The following is a 24,173-nucleotide window of genomic DNA, read 5'->3' on the forward strand; positions in this document are numbered from 1 at the left end:
ACATCTGGCACAGCTGCGAGTGTGGTGTGATTTAATACACGTCCACTAGAGGCCAGGAAATAACTTGTGACTTGAAGAAACTCATGAAATACTGTCAATAAACTGTTCGAATTCTCCCCAAGAACTTGTGGTTTCATGATAACCTCATAACCTCATTCAGTATTATTTGCTATTGTTGCTAGCTTCGGAGCTATCCAATCTTTCTTAATGGTGTCCATCTATTCTTGAAAAGTCTGTCTTAAAAATGGATTTAACAGTAAATCTGCAACCAAATCCATTTCTTCCCCTCCTTCAGCCATTTTGGGCTGACAAAACAGCTATTAAATGGACACAACGATATATTTTCTCATGCACCTCGCTACCGATAAAGTGTGCTCACACTGGCCAGTATACTCTTATGATTGGCTAGTGACTAGCCAATCATAGTTTGTGAAAACTGACGTTTCCAGCGCGTTCCAGCAGGCCTTGGGTTGCCAACTCGAACTCTGATTGGTTAAAGCTAAAGTTTCATCAACATTTATTTTATGCTCCAGGGCCTGCAGACTGTGAAGGCGTCTAGGTAGATTTCTGACCCTCATAACAAATGATGGCTGAAATGTGATTGGTTAAATGCTTAAATATGATAACACACATCTAGAAGAAGCACAACAGGGGAAAAGCAATGAAAGGAAGCTGAAAGACAATTTGGAATTATTTAATTCAGGGGCAAAATCTAATTCACATTAGTCTGTGATTCAGATATTTTTAGGCCCACAGAGAACACCTTGCAGGCACTGACGGACCATCACTGGTCTCAAGAGTGTTCATTATCCAAAGTATGTTGCAGAGGGAGACATCCAAAGCAGCCCCAGAACACAGCAAGCGCCTTCTTGTTTCATAATAGAATTTTTTTTCATATACTACAATTTTTTATTCATAAACACAGAGCTTTTTTTCTGTCCAAAGAATATTGTGTCCATAATTTGTAAAATGGCTTCAAATGACTTCTACTGAGCGTATTTTAATATGCTTCCACCGCATATACAGTAAAGTCTCGTTATATCGATATCAGATATATCGATAGTCCCGGTTATATCGATACTATTTCTATGCACGCACGGAGAAAATTACATGCAAACAGGGTCGGATATATCGATAGTCCCGGTTATATCGATATTTTTTCGGACTCCCTTGAATATCGATATAACGAGACTTTACTGTAGCTATATTTTACGTTTTAAGACTCACTCTTAATATTCAGGAAGTCTTGTTTTTAAGTTGGTGACGAGTCCGTATGTGACGTCACGAAAGGACCGCCCCTGACCGAAAAAAGACACATTGTAGCAGTCAATGTATTTTGCAATGTATTTCCTTCACGTCAATGTATTTTGCAGTACATGTTTGCTCTGAGAACCGTGTTGCACCCAAAAGCCGCCAGAAGAGGGCATCCAAGCTCCATATAAGGAATTTATCACCCTGTGGTAGCGGAGGTGGCCACAGGAGGTCGCCATTTTGTGCCTCTTTTTTTGGGGGGTGAGAGATTTTCCCCCAATGTTGCCTCAAAATGGCACATATAATTCTTTAATCGATTGCAAACATGTATGCTTTCCTCTTCAGAACTATTTGAATCATATTCATAACTGGATGTGTAACAAGAAAGCATATTCTCCGAATCTGAAGCCATTGTTTTGATTTACAAGCAATGCAAGACGTCTTGCCGTGACGTCACGAACTGGGGACGGGACTTTCTGAAAATGCCCAATTCGCAGCTCAATTTTTTGCAGATTTTGGACACTTTAAGTCATTTTCTTGGTGTCTTGCATTTGACGAAAAATATCATACTGCGTGTTTTGGGTATTTTAGATGCTATAAAACGTTTTTCTGATGTCAGTTAAAAAACAAAAAAGTGACGTCGGTTGTCCTTTAAGGGTTTAATTTGGCCGTTGATAGTTAAGTCACTTTTGCCTGAAATGAACAAAGTACAGAATAATACGTTCAGATATTGATGTACGTAGACCTCGGAGTCTCTTTGGTTAGCAGTAACATTTTCGATTTTATTTACTTATTTGTTTATTTTTGTATTTCAATTTTCCTCTCATGGTCACTTCCAGGAATGTTTACAGTTCTGAGGACACTGAACTTTTACTTTTGCGCAAACGTCCTCAAAGGAACATGACAAGGCTGTATAACCTCTACCTTCAAGACACTTGCGTAAAGATTTCGTTCTAATATACAGAGGCAACTCTCTCTTTCGCTTTCTGTGGTCTTCATGTGGTAGCACCTTCCTAACGGCACAATGTATATGTTTCAAAATTTTTGAAACACACAAATTGCATAAATGCGAATGGACTACCTGCTAACAATGACTATTGCGGTTGTAGTTTCCAGTGCAAGATCAGAGCATTGTCATCAAATGGTGTTTTTGCTTTTTTATATGTTGCTGTGCCGATTACCATTTTGTGTTTGGGAGCCTTTTATTGAGCGAGTTGCTTGTTCTGTAGCCACAAAGGGACATATGTCTTGTTGTGTCTGTCCCAAGCCCGGATAAATATAGAGGGTTGTGTCAGGAAGGGCATCCGACGTAAAAGCTTGGCCAAAATAAACATGCGGATAAAACCTCTCAAGATGGAGGACACTGATTTGCTGTCGCGACCCCGTGTTGCCGATCATTACTGTAACATCTCTCCCTTCTTCACCCTGTTAGTTTTTTCGCCTTCACCAAAAGATCATGAGAGTTGCTGGTGGACAGTCCCAGCCTCGCAGTCATCACGAGTGTCTGCGCCGGTTCACCCATGTGAGACCATACTGTAATGGAAACGTCATTGGATAGCGCTGATGGATGACAAAATCCATCTTCGTCGGCACTGTCAGCACAAATATAAGAGGCAAACAATGTCTGGATGGCTTTCTTTGAGATTAAATGGAATCCAACTCAAACGATAGATGTCAGAAATGGGATTTGCAGAGGATAGTGATGAAAATATTTATTAAATGAGTGCAGAAAACAGTTGCCACCAATTGCAATTGTTTTCTTACAACAAAGCACCCAAATCAAGATACATCTCCCAACAGTGCTATCAAACATAACACAAGGTTACTAATAAACAACAGCTTTGTGGAAAAATAAGCCTGTTTTTCAATGTTAAATAACACATTTTAACCAAAGGTGGCATTTTTAAACAGTACTGTATATAAGTCAGCGGTGTCAAACTCATTGTTTGGCGCTGGCCACGTTGTAGTTAGTTTCCTTTCGAGAGCCATTATGAACTTGGGGAAACCATTAGAATGTTTCACCTCCTCCACATATTACATATACAGCGCACAACAAATTAATGAATAACTCGTTTTAAAATTTGATGTAAACATTTTTGACTGATATTGTAATTTATATTGGACATATATATATTATATAGAATTTTTGATTTGGACTTTAGCAAGCATCATGGAATTTCACAAGTATGATTTGCGGGCCGAATAAAATAATACGGCAGGCCAGATTTGGCCCCCGGACCCTGACTTTGACACCAGTCTAGATTCTAGGTTTTTGCCACTATTCATCCACCAAGTAGCCCCCAAGGACCAAATGAATAGGCCAATATCTTATCAGTAATGGAACATTGTGATTTCCTCGGAATGGAAAATATAAGCACTTTATTGATTTATATCTGTCTTCCGTTGTTGATCAATGTAACAAAAATGTTGACACGTCCCGCCATTTTTAAATAAAGTACTAGTCTAAAATTTGGATACACATTTTTTTAAATATTAATTAAAAAACTTGATGGTGTGCATAAATATGACACATTATTAATTGCAAATATATTTCCCTCCGTTATCTTGTTAAAGTTTGGTTTCCTTTCGTGCTATTATCTTCGTGATCGTATTTATTAAAATGAATTTACCTTCAATTCATCGTTCAGCCACTGGATGACAGTATGACGCCACAATGCCTGAGGACGATAAAATGGAGGTTATGTAAAAATGATGGATGGTTTGAAATTTGCATTAACATGTTGATAAAAACGTCCAGCAGAGCCAGGATGATGACTGGCTCTGCAGTCGCCATCTACATGTACATCACGTTATAATCTCAGACATCCCCTGGTAGAACATTTAGGGAGGGGAAAAAAATGAACATCCAGAGCTGAATATCTGTGATTTTTTGAGACAGTCTAATTCCCTCATTCGTTTTTCCCTTCAAATTAACCCAGCCAAATAGAAAAGCCATCAAACGGTGAGATGTTAAATCTTTTATCGCTCGCACTGTGCTTTTTGTGCCTGCGATCCGACATGAACACTTCAAACACGCAGTGTGATAACTAGGGTGTGTGTTCACCACACAAAATGGGCTCCCACGCCAGCTTGCTCATCCTTTGGAGTCGTACATCAATAAATGTGACACTGATAATCACACTGTTTTGCACATATCTATTTTAATTGTCACTCGATTCACCCCCCTCTCTCTCTGCCCACTTCTTTTTTTCTTCCTGGTCTCATGTTGCATCCTCATCTCTGTCACGTCAATTTTTGCTGCTTTTCCTCTCTCCCATCTGTCCATGGCTGCCAGTCTGCGGGGCCTATCTTTACCAGGCTGTTGTTTTCTTTGCAGTTTTTTTTTACTTGACATGCTGTCATGCCAAGTCTGGAGCACTTCATTATTTTTGTAAGCAAAAATAACTTTGTTAAACGCCTGGGACATTGAAAATGACAGGTTATTTCATATTTCCAATGGTCCATTTGCAGAGGCTTCATTTGAGGTTGCATCAGGGCAGTGGGTGGCACTTGCCCACGAACATGTGATTGTTGACGGGTATCAAGACAGCGGTCTGTATTTCTCTGCTCTCTGCATGGTGCCCACAAACAGGTTGAGCGGTTGTGAAAAGACTGGAGCACCTTGTCAAGAGGGCCAGTTCTGTCCTGGGCTGCTCGCTGGACTCTCTGGAGGAGGTGGGCACCAGACGGACGCTAGCAAAACTAAAAGCTATGATAGACAGCCCCACCCACCCCCTCCTGCCCACCCTGACAGCACTGGGTAGCTCCTTCAGCCAGAGATTGTTACACCAACACTGCAAGAAGGAGAGGTACCGCCGTTCGCTCCTACCTACTGCTGTCAGGCTTTGCAATTCTCAATAATCAATCACGTGAAAATAAACAAAAAACAAAACTGGACACTTGACACTTGTACTGTAAATATGGGTTGATGCAATACAGCTACATATATCAATATGCCTTTCTTGATACTTGCAATATGTAGTTTTTTATGAAATGGTTTTGCACATTTATAGTATACACTTGACATTTTTGTATTTTACTCTGCTTAGAATATCTTGTTTTCTATCATTTCACCCCCCCCCCCCACCTTTCAAATTGCTGCTGAGGACTGCAAATTTCCCCATTGTGGGCCGAATAAAGGTTTTCGGATTCTGATTCTGAACACGAGCTGGTCTCGTAACCTAATTCTGAAACCCAAAACGTATTTTACAACCCTAATCATTGTTTAAAACCCCATTTTGAAACACTAACCCTAGGTTAAATTCGTCACCCGAGTTCAAAAATCCAATTTTTATACCCTAACTCGAAACCTATCCCATACATTGAAACCTGTCACGATTTGCAAGGTGGTTGATCCCAAAAATGCAGGCAGGAGGGAGGAACAGGGTGTATTAAATGAAGTCACTCAGAACAAAATCTCAAACAACAAAGTCATCAGAACAGAAAGGCCCAAAGTAGCAAACAAAACCATGAGTTAAACACAAGACGAAACAAATTTGACAGGGTGAAACAAACAATGACCCGACACTGAATAGTCGTGCTGGGAGTCATTTTAACTGCCACTGATTAAAATGACCAATACCAGTGCCACCCAATGGTCGCAAACTAAAACATGACAAAACCCTGACCCACCTTGGAAACTATAATGCTATTTTGGAACCCAATGCCAAATATGAAACCATAATATCAAAAATATTAAAAATATTACAATATACACCCAACCCGCACTTTGAGTGTTTGGATTTTCTGCACGGACGTTCCTGCCATGAATTTAAAGGGAATGAGTGAAGCCGCTTTAATTGGAAAGGAAGTAAGCTTGCTGTGTTTACTCCCACAACGGCGAAAATCCTCTAGCTAATATTGTGAACGCTTTAGATGAAGGCGTAACAGTTTGAGCTTGAGATGGTTTCAAAGTTGAGATAGTACGAGCACAGCGCTTCTAAAAATAGATGGAGGCAATCCAAGTGAGGCTCTCCTGTTGAGCTGCTGTGCTTGGCTCTTCTGCAACCGTCTGGCATAGTTCAGGGAGGGACCACAGCTCAGCCCCGGGCTGCTAAGCCCACCTTGTGTCTCACCCTGACTGTGATCTCTTTAGATCCACAGGAGGATCACTGCGGTGTCCGCACAAGCTGTAATATGCGGCCCGTGGAGTTGATTGGAGTCGGAGAAAGATAAAAAGACAACCCAGAAGACCCTTCTTTATAAGTCGGGTCTCTGAGCCCCCCCCCCCCGCTCTGCCTCACTGCACCAATGTTTTTTTCTAATCTCCTTCCTTCTTCATTTAGATTTCTCCTCTTAATTGGGCAATCTGGCGCAGACAGTTTAGAGTAAAATAGAAAGCGATGTTTCTGCCGCTGATGGTATGGAGAGAGCACACATTAACATGAAAGCATCACAGCGATCTCATTTACTGTGCTTTTGTAGCTCTCAAACTTTCACCCCCATGTGAAAAATAGACAGATAATTAAAAAACAAATAACACAAATCTACAGAGGATTTACAGGAGCATTCTTAGACACAGTGATAAAAATGAATTCTCGAATTTTAGCATCCTGGGTTTAATTCAAACCAGTCGCGGACTGTCAGGGCCTGCAAGGCCTTCTCTGCTAGCCTAAAAATATCTAAATCGCAGACTGATATGAATTATATTTTGTCCATGAATTCTTATTAAATAATTACAAATTGTTTTTCGGATTCCTTTTATTGCTTTTCCCCTGTTGTGCTGCTTCCAGATGTGTGTTTTCGTATTTAAGCAGTTAACCAATCACATTTCAGATATTATTTGTTACCAGGGTCAGAAATCTACCTGGACGCCTTCACAATCAGTTCTGCAGGCCCTGCAGCATAAAAATCAATGTCGACGAAACTGTTGCTTTCACCAATCAGATTTCAAGTTGGCGACACTAAGGCCTTCTCGCAAGCCTTATTTCATGGCTAATGGCAGCCTCTAGAGGACTTGTAGTAAACCACACCACACTTTTTATATGAGTCACAGCTGTAACCGCAGTAAAGATGGTATAATGATAACATAGTTATTACGGGTAGGATTATTTCAGACGTACACTATTGAAGGCCTAGGTGTTTAATGCTTAACTTGCCACGGTTTGAAACATACTTTAAGACTTTAGCCCTGCTTTGAAACCCTAAGCGTGCTTTAAAGCCCTACTATCACAGCATAGACTCAGGTGTGAAGACGAACACGCAACATTTGGAGGCAACGTTCAAGATAATGAAAGGAGCTGCTTTGATTGGCCACGCTTGTCGCTGCATGTAACCACTCCCACACTCCATCTGCTAGCCTGCGCTAGCTCGTCTATAAAATTAAAATCTTTCTTGTGTGTTTCTTGTATTTTTTATGGCAATTACAGTGAGACCTCAACTTACAAACTTTTTGTCTTAATAAAAATTAAACCTTATAATAAGAACTATTTTCATAATACACACCCTGGCGGCTGGCGGAGTGATCTTCGGCGGAAGCACACGACCGAACAGCACCAGAGGTTAAGTTACCAACAGTCCTTATGGAAGGTGACTCTCCTTCCATAAGCCATCAGCGACCATCAAAAAGGTAAATAGAACTTTATTTTACAGCAGTTTATTTCTTTAATTACAGTCCTCATGTAATGTGCCTCTCTTTCCAAACAGCAATTGACCTTCGACCTCCAATGCCATTCCATCAAGCCATAAATGACCATCACAAATGTAAATAAAGTGACTTTATGATACAATTCAGTGTATTTCTTTCATTACAATACAATAGCACATTTATTATACATACAATGAGGTATGTTGTGTGTAGTTTGAAGGCTTATTTAGTTGAAAAGTATATTTTATGGAAACCCGGGAACGGATTATTCCCATTTTAATGGTTTCCTATGGGAATTCTTTTTTTAAGATACACACTTTTGGCCTTACACACTCTGTCCGGGAACCAATTAAGTTCGTAAGTTGAGGTCTCACTGTATATGACTACTGCACTTGTATTTTTGGATAAAATAAATATTAAACTGCTTGTTGTCTATATTGGATAAAAATGCAATTTTAATTCATTCACTGCCAGATGATGTGCAAAAATGTGTCCACCCCAGTGCCAGGGCTTTTGCCATTTTTAGTCCAATTCCAGGAGCCACACAATATTGAGTTATCGGTCTACATAAACATTCAATTCAGCGTAAGAAACCTAAGATGATCTTATTTCATCAGAAAAAAATAGTTCATTCCTAAATTATATGGGTCTAGAATTATCTGAGCTTGAAATGGGGGTGTCTGTACAAATGGCAAATGCTGCCCCTCGTGGGAGGGAAAAAACATTGCCACAGGTCTGACCAGCGCTTTATCGGCAATGCAAGAAAAACCAAAACCCGAACAAATTCGGGAATGGCGGTGAATGAGTTAATTTCGATGCAAAATGGTTAAGCAAAAACAAAAACAAAAAACTCAGTTCACACATTCCTTTTGAAAACAAATAATTGAGTGTCACAATTGTACAGTACATAACACAATTTCTGTGTGCACAATCAATCAAGTACAATAGAAACATTATTTTACTTACTGACATATCCTGGCTGCCAAGAAGACATATTAGGAAGCGCAGAGGGGAACCCAGTCGCTATATAAGACATTTTCATGTCAAAACAAGCACAATTTCTGACGTGCGCGACACACTGCGAAACTCTGACGAACCTGACAAGAACAAGATTAAACGGAATATATTTAACGGTTGCAGGGTGCAGTGGAATGTGAATACCTCTTTGCTCAATATGCACCGCAGAGATTGCACTGTACGCTATAAACAATGCATGAGCTAATTATGCCAAACGGGTGAAACGTGAAATCTTGATTGGAAATTAAATGGTCAAATCTGACCAAGAGCGCCATTTTTAACTCATTCACTGTCATTCCCGATTTTATTTGGGAATTCAAAAGCATGACGTAGAGCGCCATTCCCAAATTTGTTCGGTTTTGGTTTTTCCTGGGAGGGGGTGCCAGTAAAGTTCTGGTCAGACCTCTGGCAATATTTTCCCTCCCACAGGGGCAGCATTTGTACAGCCACTCCCATTTCAAGGTCACATAACTCCAGACCCATATAATTTAGGAATTAACTGTTTTTCTGATGAAAGAAAGTTTATGTAGTCCCAAAACTCAATATTCTATGGGTCCTGGAATTTGAGTGAAAATGACATAAACCCTGGAACTGGACACATACGTATTTGCACATATCTGGCAGTAAATGACTTAAATGAGCTTCAAAATCAAGAGTTACTGAAAACAAGAGTTAATCAGTCAATTAAAGTACACAATGACAATATCGACATGAGGTTTTGGCGTGAATTTCAAAGTCAGAGGACAGACATACTGCATGCGCTCTTGATTACATTTAATGTATGACCCAAAGCCAAGAAAACGGAAATTAAATTCTTAAACTGACTGTTAAACTGTTTTCCTTTTACTGGAATCGGGTCTCGAACAAAGTGGACGGAGTTATCTGACATGCAACATCCCGAAAGTAAGAGAACACTGCAAATGTGCTGGATCGTAGTTAATTAAATACCCCGGCTTCCATTTCAAAAGATTTTTGGGGTAGGTTGATGTGTGGCAATCCAACTGGTCACAACATGTCATGAATTCTTCATCCATCAGTGACAAAACCAGCATTAGTCCTCCCAAGTTTAGAAAATGAGTCAGCAATCACGACAGAAAGCGTTGAATTATGTCGTAAAAATGATTCTTTAATATGGAACAAAATAAGAGCTCAGCTCCTTGGCTCCATTCAACACACTCAAACACAGAAGGGAGGAGAACGACGACCACCATTAAGATCACAGTCCGCTCGGCCAAAAAACAGGAGAGGCTGAAGAAAAAAAACATGGAACGCAAAACCAAAGCGCGACTGGGCATGACCTTCAGACGCCCTCTATTTGGCCTCCCGGTCCACGATGGGACACAGCGAGCAACCACACCGCTGCCTCGCTGGGCTCTTCCGCCTTATAGCCTTCCTCGCCAGTTTTGTTTCTCAAGGCGGGTCAGCGTGTCGGCAGGTAGGAAGCATCAGAGTGACGTGAACTTCAGCGTTAATACGACATTGTTCCAATCATTGCTCATACACAAATGACCGATTCAGGTACCGAGAGGCCGAGGGTGTCTGCGGACTCCGCCCAGTAAGAACCCGATGCTACGCTAGCTAACACAGAGACGAGACGTCAACGGAAGCACAACAAGCAATAAGTCAGAGCGCTTGGTTATAAATTTAGCGTGTGCGAGGGAGGGGGAGTTGTGGTCCACAACTAGTAGCCCACCAGCATTTGGGTCCCATCTATCTTTAAGGTCACTCTGTCTCTTGCTATAAACCAAGTGCCAAGAAATCCTGCGCTCGAGCTTTTATCTATGGCTGCTTTTGAATTGGGAGTTGGCTGTGCTGACAGTTGCCTTTCGTCCACACCCCACCAAACCTCCATAGCGGGACCAAGAAAAGAATGACTGCTTATGAGAGTGTACCTATACCAGGTGATGAGTCATACTTAAAAAATGGACAAACGGGCCAAGTCGTTCATAGGAGTGGTTACAAAATAAAGGAAATATACTGTATGTATGCTAAAAAAAATAAAATATTACAGTACACTTCAATTTACGAACTCACTTCATATGAAAGATCTGAAACGGCTAAACTGGAAAATATTGCCTTTAGATCACAGGTGTCAAAGTCAAGGTCAGGGGGCCAAACCTGGCCCGCCACATCATTTTAATCGGCCCGCGAAAGCAAATCAAGCATGTCAAGTGCCATGAAGCTTACTAAAGTCCGAACTAAAATTTCAATGTGTCCCATAGAAACCACAGTAACCGTAATTATTTTTGACTTCAGATTTGAAAACTAGTTCTTCATTACTTTGTTGTGCGTTCTTTATGTAATATTGGATTGGATTAGCCTTTATTAGTCTCGCAGTGGAGAAATGCATATTTTACAGCAGCAAATTTATGGAAAGAAGAGGAAAGGAAAGGAAGAAGCAGGAAAACAAAATACAGGAGCTGCCATCTTGAAGTCAACGTGTAGGACAGGGGTCGGGAACCTATGGCTCACGAGTCATATATGGCTCTTTTGATGATTGCATATGGCTCGCCGATAAAACTAAATACATATTGTCGTTTTTTTCGCCGTTCATTTCCCGTTGGGGCTGCAGTTGGTGGAAAGCGCAATTTTGATTGGATGACACTGACCTAGAATGGCCAAAAGCGCCATTTTGATTGGATGATAGAGACCGTCATGTTGTAACAGGTAAACGGCCCTTTAAATGAGCCCAACTAGTGCACTTCAGTGTGAATGCACCGGAGCATTAGAGGAGAGAAAATGTTCAGATTCTAATTTGCAATGAAACAATACCATCGATGAAACAGTCGAATGTCAGTGACATTTTAACAAGCCCCTTGTTAACGTTAACGTCAACATACTTCTGCGAGAAGTATATTGCAGATAGCAAGTGTGGAAGCTTATGAGCCGTGTGCAGGCTAGCTAGCAGTAACTTCGCCTCTGGACCGGCAAATTGAATTTCATTCCGATCGTTTGCCTGGATTTTTACCAATCACGAGGAACGGAAAACCACTCATGTTAACGGTGAGTACTATCACAAAGTTATTTTAAATAATACATTCTGATATTTTGTTGAAAAGTGGCCGCGCACGCGAGTGTTTGTATGTGCGCGCGTTCGTGTGGCTCTCACTGAAAAACATTTCTAAATATTTTACTTTTATGGCTCTCTTAGTCAAAAAGGTTCCCGACCCCTGGTGTAGGAGATTCAACATTCTAGTGGCTCACCACAAATTCATAATGGCCCCTAAGAGGAAATGGCCCGCGGCAAAAAATGAGTTTGACACATGAGTTTGGCACTATATGAATGAATTTTCTAGATATGAAAGGTAGAAACCCAGGATGGCCAGCTCGTCGCATTTCGAGTTTCCTGAACGCAACACAGTTATAGTTGCTCTGCCATTTGCTATGACGGAGCTTCATCCTGGCATCCCATTGGTTAAGAGGGACTTCATCCTAACGTGTCTATGGTAGATAGGTTAATGGAGATTCAGCGTTCTAGTCATTCTCTCCTAGGTCGATGAAGCATTTTATATAAATGTAAATCACTTTTGCCTGTATTTTAGAAGTTGTTTTGTTTTTTGCGGCCTCACCACTTTTAACTCATTCTCTGCCATTCCCAAATATATTTGGGAATTGAAAATATGACGTAGAGCGCCATTCTCAGATTTGTTCGGCTTTGGTTTTTCATGCTTGGGTGCCGATAAAGCGCTGGCCATGGCCTCTGGCAATGTTTTCTTCTTTTCAAAAGTGAGCAGAATTTCCCTTTTTTCCATGTTAGCGCTTTGTTCCAGCTTCAGCATTGCATTGTATTTTGTACAGTCACCCTCATTTCAAGCTCATATAACTCCAGGGCAAAATCATTTAGGAATTAACTCTTTTTTTCTCATGAAAGAAGAGAGCGTAAGGTTTCTTACACTGCATTGAATGCTTATGTAGTCTTAAAACTCAATATTCTGTGGGTCCTGGAATTCCAATGACAATGACAAAAACCCTGGCGTTGGAGTGGACATATTTTTGAACATGTCTGGCAGTGAATGAGTTAAGTGTTTGGCCTTGGGGAGGAGGCTCTACTTAGTTTTTGTTTCTTCCTTGATCACTCTCTGGTCCACAGAGTTCTTGCTGGGAAAAAAATAAAATGAATAAGGTAAGGAATATGAGTCGCTAATGGACACAGAATCCCAGATAGATGTGAGAGCCAGGATTAGTGGTAAATTAGACTCTGGAGGTGGTGCATTACCTACTGAATGGGAGACTAAATGAACAATCGGGTGGAGGAAGTGGAAATCTATACTTGGTGAAGGATTTAAATGAAGCTTTGTAATGAAGTAATTGAGGGGTGTTGGGGGCAAGGGAGGTGGGTGGGGGGCATCTGCCAGCTCCAGCCAACACGCTCATCTTGCACCTGAACACACCACGAATCACATCCGAGCAGGCGGAGGAAGGGGGGGAGGCTTGCACAGAGAGCACTACCACTAGGACTAGCATGGACAGACACACAGAACACACACGCGCGCACACACGCACACACACACACATTAATGCACTGGGTCTCAGTCTGCGTTCCACTGCACTCTCCTGGCTGCCAGAACCTCGCTGTGTCTTGTAAACTAGGAGGGGAAGGAGGGTGGGGACAGTAAAAGAAGAACAAACTAACACATTTGACAAAATAAAGAACAACACATTTTGGTTCCCACTGCAGAGAATAAAAAAATGAAAATAAAGCAGAAATAAAACTTATAAAAAAGTGCCAGTGGCAGCGAGTTACTGCGCGAATGTCAGTAACACCTTGACACTTGTTTTAGTCTACCAAGTATATACTAGGAACCTTACCAGGCAGCTAAAATCTATACAGTACTGTCTTGTTCATATATCCTATGGATACTTATACACTTTTACAAAGTTGGCAAAAATACAGAAATCAAGAGGTGAAACACATGGAATTAGATTGTACGCATCTCAATTGTGTGTAGTTAAACTTGAGCACTCTGTTGAGGCAAAGAATGACAAGTGCTAGCCGCAGCATCCCAAAACAGGCCTCAGGTAAGTCACGTTTTTCATCGGGAATGTGACAAATGACTCTCCTCCCTCCTCTAATTCCCCACCGGATCTCACATGATGGCTGTGAATCCAACTTACTCAAAATTATTTCAACCAGCAAAGTGAGAGACAGCAAAAATCTCAAAAAATCTCCGAGAGGGGTTTGATCTGGAGTAAATGATTATTTTTAGAGCACCAATAAATGTGTCACATCTGCTCCCCACCCCCACACAGAAAAAACCCTTGGACGCCCACTCTGGGATGACATTACAAATGGAGATGGAAGTGCATTAGCAGGCTACTGCAGTAACTCTAAGTACGTTTGTGCTCAGACGAGTCTGAAATATGAAATGTGAACCTGCATCTGTATTAACTCATTACAAAGATTCCACCGCATATAACTATATTTTACAGTTCAAGACTCGGGCTGAATATTCCGGAAGTCTTGTTTTTGAGTTGGTGACGAGTCCGTACATGACGTCACTGAAGGAACGCCCCGACCGAAAAAAAAAGGACACATTGTAGCAGTCCTTCCATCACGACAATGCTTGTTTGGTCTGAAAACTTGTGTTGCACCAGAAAGAGCCAGAAGAGGGCGTCCAAGCTCCATGTAAGGAATTTATCAGCCTGTGGAAACGGGCTGATTCATTCCTGACAGGAGCTTGGTGGCCATTTTCTGCCTCTTTTTTGCGTGAGACATTTCCCCCCAATGTTGCCTCAAAATGGCACAGAATAAATTATTTCATCGATTGCAAACATGTATGCTTTCCTCTTCAGAACTATTTGAATCATATTCATAACTGGATGTGTAACAAGAAGGCATATTCTCCGAATCTGAAGGCATTGTTTTGATTCTCCAGCAATGCAAGACGTCTTGGTTTGACGTCACGAACTGGGGGTGGGACTTTCTGAAAATGCCCAATTCGCAGCTCCATTTTTCTGCAGATTTTGGACACTTTAAGTCATTTTTATTGGTGTTTTGCATTTGAATAAAAATATCATACTGCGTGTTTTGGGTATTTTAGATGCTATAAAACGTTTTTCTGATGTCAGTTAGGAAACAAAAAAGTGACGTCGGTTGTCCTTTAAAGCGCAATATAAACCAATTAGTATATATTGCATAGTATTTTGGACAGCCACCCTCATTTCAATCTCATATAACTCCATATCCATATAATTTAGGAAATAACACTTTTTCTGATGAAAGAAGAGAGCCTACGGTTTCTAATGCTGCATTGAATGTTTATGTAGTCCTAATACTCAATATTTTGTAGGTTCTGGATTTCGAGTGACAATGACAAAAACCCTGGCACACTCAAATATCATGTTGATTGTGTTGACAGGTACCCATAATCCAGGGATTTGTCTCGCTAAATTTCACCAAGCAAGGATACAAGTCCCTTTTGTGATGTGCGTAGTAGGGAGGCGTATGCGAAAATGTTCAAATCGTCCTAAGGACCAGGCGCTCACCCACTTTTGGTCTCTCACTACACAAATCCCGCTTCCAAATTTGGTCTGGCATGATTCGTGTGAGAGTGAGGTCAATTCTGTTGAACACAATGGCGTTACAGTAAATCTCAAAGCCCATCCATCGTAAGACAGCCAAAGGCGTTGTCAAAGGGCGGGGGGGGGGGGGGGAGTGGGGGCGGGGGCAGAGTGACCACTTTTTGATGCTTCTCATAAAATATATACGCATCAAAGTGCATTGATGAGTCCAAGCATTCTATTTCCAGGAGTAAAGCTGCTTGGCAGTATTGCTTCAGTGGGCTTGGGATGCAAAGGGTAGCACTTTTTCCCTTTTTCCTCCTCCAAGTGCATGACCCCCCCCTCCCCCCACAAAAATACGACAGACATCCAAAGCTCTTATTCAAGACGGGCGGTCATAATAAGCGAGCGTCAATATCACCGTTGTTCGCATGGATGTGTTTTCCTTCATCGATTTCAATTGACAAAGTAAAACTCGCCGTACCACAAATGTTCATTTTTCCCAGCAATGATATTATTTACATAAAGTTTTCAAAAACAGAAGGATTTTCATATCACGTCTGGAAAATAAATACCAAAGCGCACACTGAACCAAAAGAAAACAAAAAAATCTCATTTTAGTTATAATTAAAATCACGCTTCCTTTGAACCCTGATTGGGAGAAGTGACCCTTTTTTTCCAAACAAATACTTCAAACAAGTCGAAAGGCGAGTTTGATTGAAGAGGCCGAGTCTGCCTGCGCATGAACTTGCTAACGACAACAATTGGCTGATCGGGCGATGACGCTGTGATTCAGCAAATCGGTATCCCACCTCGATGAGATGACAACAGCCTCATTTCAACCAATACACGGTCAGCGCAGCGAAACGTTAATTCAACAGTGGTGAGCCGTCATGGCCTGCAAGGCCTTCTCTGGTGGTCTAAAAATATCTGAATCACAGACAAATGTGAATTATATTTTGTCTATGAATTTTTATTAAATAATTCCAAATTGTCTTTCAGCTTCCTTTTAATACAGTAAAGTCTCGTTATATCGATATCGGATATATCGATAGTCCCGGTTATATCGATACTATTTCTATGCACGCACGGAGAAAATTACATGCAAACAGGGTCGGATATATCGATAGTCCCGGTTATATCGATATTTTTTCGGACTCCCTTGAATATCGATATAACGAGACTTTACTGTACTTATCCCCTGTTATGGTGCTTCCAGATGTGTGTGTGTGTGTTTGTATTTAAACATTTAACCAATCACATTTCAGCCATCAGTTGTTACCAGGGTCAGAAATCTATCTGGGCGCCTTCACAATCAGTTCTGCAGACCCTGTCACATCAAATGTGTCGATCAAACAGTTGCTTTAACCAATCAGATTCTGAGCTGGCAACCCAAAAGGAGTTCCATCGCCTTCTTGTCACAAACAATGATTGGCTAATCACATAATTGGCTCGTCACTCGCGAAATCTGGCATACATAATTTCATTCGGCCTACGAAAGCAAATCAAACGTGTGAAATTTCATGATGCTTGCAAAAGTCTTAATCAAAATTTCTAAATGTCCCATGATAAACACAATAACAGTCATTACTTTTTACTTCCAATTTGAAAACTAGTCTTTCATTCATTTGTTGTGCGCTCCATATTTAATATGTGGATGGGCTGAAATATTCAAAAGGCTTCCCCACATTAACTCATTCACTTCCATTCGCGCAAAGATTTGTCATGATCTGGTTGTCGACCAACAGGTGGCGCTGTCGGCCCCGCCCGCACCTGCACAAGTGCTGGTCGTCCCGATCAGTGGCGGACTGCCACGTTCGGATTGGCGACCAACGGGTAGCGCTGTCAGCCCTGTCTGCTGCTTCGCAGGTGCTGGTTGTTCCCAATCAGTGACAGTTAAAAGGACTCCCGGCACGACCATTCGGTGTCGGGTCATTGAATGCAATTGTGTCCATTGTGTATGCATTGTATGCTGTGCATGTATTTGTTTCATCTTGGCAGACTTTTACTCTTGGTTTTTCTTTTGATACTTTGTATTTTTCTGTTCAAATGATTTTAACGTTTTAGGTTTTGTTCCTGTCTACTTTATTTTAATACAATTTCTCAAATACAACCTGCTGCTCCCTCCTGCCTGCTTTTTGGGATCCACGACTGCTATCACCACCTTGCAAACCGTGACAGTATTCAGGAATTGAAAAGCATGACGTGAAGTGACATTCCCAAATTTGTTTGAGTTTTGATTTTTTTTCTGGGGGGGGGGAGGTGCCGATAAAGTGCTGGTCAGACCTTTGGCGATGATTTTTCCCTTCCATGAGGATGCAGCATTTGCCTTTTGTACAGCCTCCCCCATATAGAGCTCATGTAACTCCAGACGCATACAACTTGGGAATTAACTCTTTTTTCTGATGAAAGAAGAGTGTCTCAGGTTTCTTAACGCTGCATTGAATGTTTATGTAGTCCTTCTTCTTTTCCTTTTGGCTTTTCCCTTCAGGGGGTCGCAACAGCGAATCAGAGTCCTCCATCTTCAGAGGTATGATTCCCATGTTTGTTTTGGCCCTGACACAACCCTCTGTATTTTTCTGATTTATCTGGGTGTGGGACCGGCACAATTAGACACTGGCTTATGTCCCCTTGTGGCAACAGAACATGAAACTCGAACTTAATCAAGATGACGATGCTCATATATAATCCTAAAACTGCATATTCTGTGGGTCCTGGAATTTCAGTGAAAATGACAAAAACCCTGGCACTGGAGTGGACACATTTTTGCTCGTCTGGCAGTGAATGAGGTAATAATGGCCGCCGAGAGGAAATATTTTGACACAACTGACATAACCTGATCACATGGTAAGCTGCCCACTGTTGTAACCGCCGTCCCTGAAAGGGTTTATGTTGAACGGGGAGTACGTAAAAATTCACGTGGCGAACAATGTCAAGCACTTAAACTCCATTCCTCGAGGGAATATTCCAAAATTGTTTGTGATATCATTTTGCTCACGCCTTAGAAATTGGCGGGAGGCTCGCGTCATGTGCTTTCGTGTGCTACACACTGTACACGTTTTCGAAGATTGCAATTCTCATGTCTGAGAGGCATGCGACAGGTGGCGCTTATGTAAGAATTTGAAAATGAATTTCTCTTTTCTATTGTTTGACATCATTTTTGTTCTAATGGTGCTCGTTTAAGGGCTTTTGGCAAATTGAAACAGTGATGCTACTTTTGAATCATCATGGCAAGCGCGTTTACACATTTCACTTTGCAACCTTGAGCATGATTATCCACGTGGTTTTACAACGAGATTGCAATTATGGACAATTTCACAGTGATCACGCACGATCTGTGCCCAAGGGATATTCCAGTTCAAACAAAGGTGATATACAGTGATAGCACAAATATGCAAAAAAGGGAAATAAAAGCACTCTGTGGTGTGCCGTGAGTTTTCAATGTGCCACGTAGCAAGCTATTTTGCTTCCCTTCAGCCTGCACTGGCAGAAAAATGTAGAATGAAGAATCACGCCACATCTTTTGGCAGATTACTGGGTGGAGAGCGGTGATTTATCTCTCCTGGGGTAGTACCGTGTTATCATGACGAAAAAGAACAAGCCGTGGAAGTACATCACTTGCGCATTCACTTTCGGAAAGAGACGGCATGGTGATTATTTTCCTCCATCATAGCTATTTCCAACATCTCTCTTATCTTTTTTGTTCTTTCCTGGCAAGTGTTGCTTGGGCAAACTGTGCTCCCGTCTGTCCAAGGAATGGACACACAAACAGGCCGGTGGCGTTCCGAGCCAAACGAGATGTCTAATCTTGTGGAGATAAGGCTTAAAATGGAAGATTATCTGATGGCCCTGACATATCGGCAAACAAAGTTTTTCGCTTGTGCTGCGGGACGGCCTTGCGAACTTGGACGTCATGGCTGCTGGCGGCCATGATGGGACATATTTGCATATTTTTGCAAAAATTCTCAATGACCACCCCGTTCCTGACTGGGATAATTAACCCATCAATGACTTTGTTACTTTTGGACCTAGCGCTGTTTTCACACAGCAGATTGATGGGCGCATGTCTGCTTTTTTTTTTTAACTCATTCACTGCCATTCCCGAATTTATTCGGTAATTAAAATATGACGTATAGCGCCATTCCCGAATTGGATCAGGTTTTGTTTTTTTCTTGCTGGGCTTGCTAAAGTGCTGGCCAGACCTATGGCAATGTTTTTCACTTCCACGAGGGAGCGCCATTTCCTTTTTTCCATGTTAGCGCTTTGGTCCAGCTTGAGCTGTTGTTAAAGTGCTATATAAACCAATATGTTTGTGTTGCATTGTATTTTGGACAGCCACCCTCATTTCAAGCTCAAATAACTCCAGAACCTATAATTTAGGAATTAATTCTTTTTCTCTGATGAAAGAAGAGAGCCTACGGTTTCTTACCGTTGAATGTTTGTGTAGTCCTAAAACCTGCCATTTGAGTGAAAATTACAAAACCCTGGCACTGGAGTGGACACATCTTTGCACATCATTTGGCAGTGAATGAATTAATGAGAAACAGATGAACACAAAAATGAGTCACCAGTTTTTAAAATTGGCCTAAAAATATATTTACTACAATAGAAACCTTTGCAGGCCACATTGTAGTACGGTTTCCTCTCATTGGGGCATTGTGAATATGGGAAAGCCATTAAAATGTTTCATCTTCTCCACACATTACATGTAGAGCGCACAACAATTGAATGAATAACTAGTTTTCCAATTTGAAGTCAATAATATTGACTGTTATTGTTGATTAAATATGACACTTTGACATTTTGGTTCGGACTTTAGCAAGAATCGTGGAATTTCACACATTTGATTTGCTTTCGCGGACTGAATAAAATGATCGATTTGGCCCCAGACTTTGACACCAGTGATCTAGATTTTTTTCTCCATTTTTCATCCACCAAGTAGCCTCCAAGGATCAAATGAATAGCCCAATATCTTATCAGTGTATGTATTTTGCAGTGTATAAGACGCACCCAAAAGCCTTGAAGATGATCCTGCGCCTTATACGTTCAGTAATATTGAGCCACAACAGGTCTCGCAACTACTATGAGCACTCACCAACTCCATTTCCCCCTGTAGAAGAAGTAGTGTTAACCCGTTTCTACAGTAGCGCCTTATAATGAGCTGTGCCTTATATATGGAAAACTTTTATATATTTATATATTATATTTGGAAAACATTTTTCATTCATTGAAGGTGCGCCTTATACTTCATTGCGCCTTACATATGGAAAAAGTTTGAAAATACACCATTCATTGGGGAGGCGCCTTATACTCCGGTGTGCTTTATACACCGGAAAATACAGTAAATAGTTTTCAAATCAAGTCAAAAATAATGACTGTTATTGTGGTTTCCATGGGCCAATTTTATATTTTGGTTCAGACTATAGCAAGCATCATGGAATTTCACAAGTTTGGTTTGCTTTCACGGGCCGAATAAAATGATGTGGTGGGCCAGATTTGGCCCCCGGGCCTTGACTTTGACACATGTGGTCTACACATCTCCACACTGTCCATATACATCTGTTTTGTTTACCGTGAGGGAATTTGAGTTGACTATTCGCTAACAAGGCAGGCAACCACTGAAACCCTGCGCTGGGTTTCAAGCACCCAGGGGACAAGATTATCTTCTTTTTCAGTCACAGATCAGACAATCTTCAAAAAAAAAAAAAAAAAAAAAAAAAATCACACCCACGGAGTGTGAAACAAAATTCACGGCTGTCTTTTTCGGGTAGGGATGGTGTTGAGGGGGTGTCACGAACAAAGCCCGAATCCACTCCGGCCCTAACTGATTACAGCATTGCAAACATCAAGAAATGTCACCCCCCCCGTTGTATGGTGCTTTTTGACACTTTGTGTCATCACAATGGCGGCTCGGCAAAAGTCCTGACGACAATCAAAGCCAGCGCGAATTTCTCTTTTTCTCACCACGGCGGACCGTTGACAGAAAACGCGCTCCGAAATAACGAGCGGGCGCACAAAGAGGCGGATGAGAGCCCTTCATCCTTCCTCTGGCGTCCTCTTTCCTCACCTCAACACCCTCAAGCAACAGCGCAGAGGCGGCCTCTCCCCAATTTTCGCCTTTTGTACACTCCACAATGGACATCAAAACCATCCTCAACCTCAAGATTGTGATTATTATTATTATTATTAATTTTGAAAAAGTGCAGATAAGAATTTTCCCGCGCCCTTCTTCAGAAGAGAGGTCAGTAGAGGATGAGGGGGGGAATCATGGCAGTAAGAAGAAAGAGAAAAGAGAAGACTTCTACTGTGACAACAGAGTTGTGTTGCCCAAGAAAAAAAAAATTAAATACACACACCCACACGAACACACCCACACACACGGATGCCACCATGTTAGGAAGATGGTGCGACTCTCTGAGATCTTAAAGCACAACCGGGGCAAAACAAGAAGAGCACAAAGAATTCAATCCACATATTGAAGTGAGCAGCGCACATTGGAAGGCATGCACACAAAACAGCACAAACGTTGCCTTTTGTCGCCAGAAGAATTTCAAACGGGTTTCGCTGTGAAAAATGACATCATTGTAGCGTCTGGGATAGTGGGAATAGTGTTTTTTTTTAATCCTCCACGTCTTCTTTTTTCTCTCTCCGTGTCTCGGTCTGACAAAAAAAAAAAAATCAGGAGTGATCCATCGTATGCGTTTTTTTTATCGTGTGCCCGCTTTCCCAGCTTTGGAAAGTTCAGTACATGTACAGTATATCTTCTAAACTATTTTTTTGTTGTTGTTTGGAGCTACAACACATCACCCACAGCACACAGACGACAAAAGGGAGGGTGGTGTTTGTCAAAGGGGGGTGGAGGGGGTCGTTGGGATGGGGGCCACTAATATCGTGCCAGGGGATAAGAAAAAGGGAACAATAAAGAGGAAATGAGGGAATAAGTGGAGAAAAGAAGAGAGAGAGAGACACAAGTATCAACAATACCATCTGGAACTCAGCTGGTTTCACCCCCGCCCCCCCAAAAAATGGAGATTGATTGCTTTTTACGGCTCAAGTCAAATATTAAACCACACTAAGTGTAAGTAAGAGGAGGGAGGCACATAATGTAAGGACATTGGAGACAAATGAAGGGTTTTTTTTTCAGGGGGGCATCTATTCCGCTTAATCTATTCATGTTTATGTACATACAGTACATCATGGATAGTCTTGTGTTCCTGGAATTATTCGACACGGTATTATGTATCACTTAAAGGACAACCGACACCATTTATTTGTTTCCTAACTGACATCAGAAAAATGTTTTATAGCATCTAAAATTCGAATCGTTAGCACTCCAATGTAGCGTCCCATAAAATGCACAAGATGGCGCCCAAGCTCTGTTGGAAATGGGCTGATTTGTCTGCAGGGAATTTGGGTCAACTACAATCAAATAGTAGTTTTCACAATGATTCACCAACACGTTATTTATGTTTTTTCCTTCTAATTATGCCATCAACATGAAGTTTTCAGACCAAACAAAGCACCCAAAATGCATTGTGTGTCGCTTTTTCTGTCAGGGGCGTTCCAGACGTGACGTCACGTCAGGCATCGTCATCAACTCAGCTGAATATTCAGCGCGAGTCTTAAAACGTAAAATATGGCTATATGCGGTGGAATCTTTGTAAAATACACTCAGTAGAAGTCATTTGAAGTGAGTTTACAAATTATGGACACATGTTGTCCGAAGGCGTCGGTTGTCCTTTAAGATTCTCTGTCATCCCACGGGACTGGCACCTTCAGTGGGTCAGAGGCTGCAGTGCAGTTCAGAGCTGAGGTGGCAAAAACAAAAAACGTTTGGCCTCCATTGACAAAGCGCAGAAGGAGATGCGGGCAGTCCAAAAAAAAAAAAAAAAAAAAGAGAAAAGAGGTGGACGAAATAGACGTGGAGGGACAAGAAGGAGCCGGAGAGGACGAGAGAAAGAGTTTAAAGGTTTTAAGAGAGCAGATGGCTAATTGTACCCGTGTTTCGCGGCCTGGCAGCAAGTTAGTCTTGTGCATAAGGAAACGGGACTGGGGTGGTGGGAGGGAAGTGAGGGGGAAAGGAAGGCCCATGGAGGAAAGTGGGCGCTGCCATCAGGCCTTGAGAGCGTGCCACTGAGCCACGTTGGTTCGCGGTCGGGCCAGCATGTCTTTCCAGTGCTTCACCTCGGCTGGACCGCTCTTCCATGACAGGTAAATCTAACAGGAAGCAGGTAAGAAGAGATACTTCAATTGTAGCTTCTAACACCTCGTGGAAGACATTTTACGATATAGCGTCAAGGTAGCAAGATGAAGGAAGATACAATACAATACAATACAGTGAGACCTCAACTTACGAACTTAATTGGTTCCCAGACAGAGTGTGTAAGGCGAAAAGTGTGTATCTCCAAAAAAAAAAAAAATCCCATAGGAAACCATTAAAATGGGAATAATCCGTTCCCGGGTTTCCATAAAATATACTTTTCAACTAAATAAGCCGAAAAAACTACACACAACATACCTTATTCTATGTATAATAAATGTGCTATTGTATTGCAATGAAAGAAATACACTGCATTGTATCATAAAGTCTCTTTGTGACCAACACATTTGTGATGGTCATTTATGGCTTGATGGAATGGCATTGGAGGTCGAAGGTCAAAGGGAATTGCTGTTTGGAAAGAGAGGCGCATTACATGAGGACTGTAATTAAAGAAATAAACTGTGCTGTAAAATAAAGTTTTATTTACCTTTTTGATGGTCGTTGATGGCTTATGGAAGGAGAGTCATCTTCCATAAGGACTGTTGGTAACTTAACCTC

The 24,173-nt window shown here is 41.5% G+C and overlaps 1 protein-coding gene across 4 annotated transcripts in view; it reads right to left on the reverse strand.

Moving 5' to 3' along the window:
* Positions 1-8,559: 8,559 nt before the first annotated feature.
* Positions 8,560-24,173, reverse strand: part of syt7a (synaptotagmin VIIa) — a 135,066-nt gene continuing 119,452 nt past the window's right edge. For 3 of the 4 annotated variants that reach the window (XM_088996364.1, XM_088996365.1, XM_088996363.1), the window contains one exon: positions 8,561-23,572. In XM_088996364.1, coding sequence (XP_088852490.1) covers positions 23,468-23,572 — 105 coding nt within the window. In that variant the 3' untranslated portion in view covers positions 8,561-23,467. Of the gene's footprint in view, positions 23,573-24,173 lie in introns of all 4 variants that reach the window. The other variant, XM_088996361.1, reaches the window with a different exon arrangement.

This window comes from Hippocampus bargibanti, linkage group LG05 (genome assembly GCF_051943395.1).
Source record: "Hippocampus bargibanti isolate YZ-2025 linkage group LG05, ASM5194339v1, whole genome shotgun sequence".
NCBI classification, from domain to species: domain Eukaryota; kingdom Metazoa; phylum Chordata; class Actinopteri; order Syngnathiformes; family Syngnathidae; genus Hippocampus; species Hippocampus bargibanti.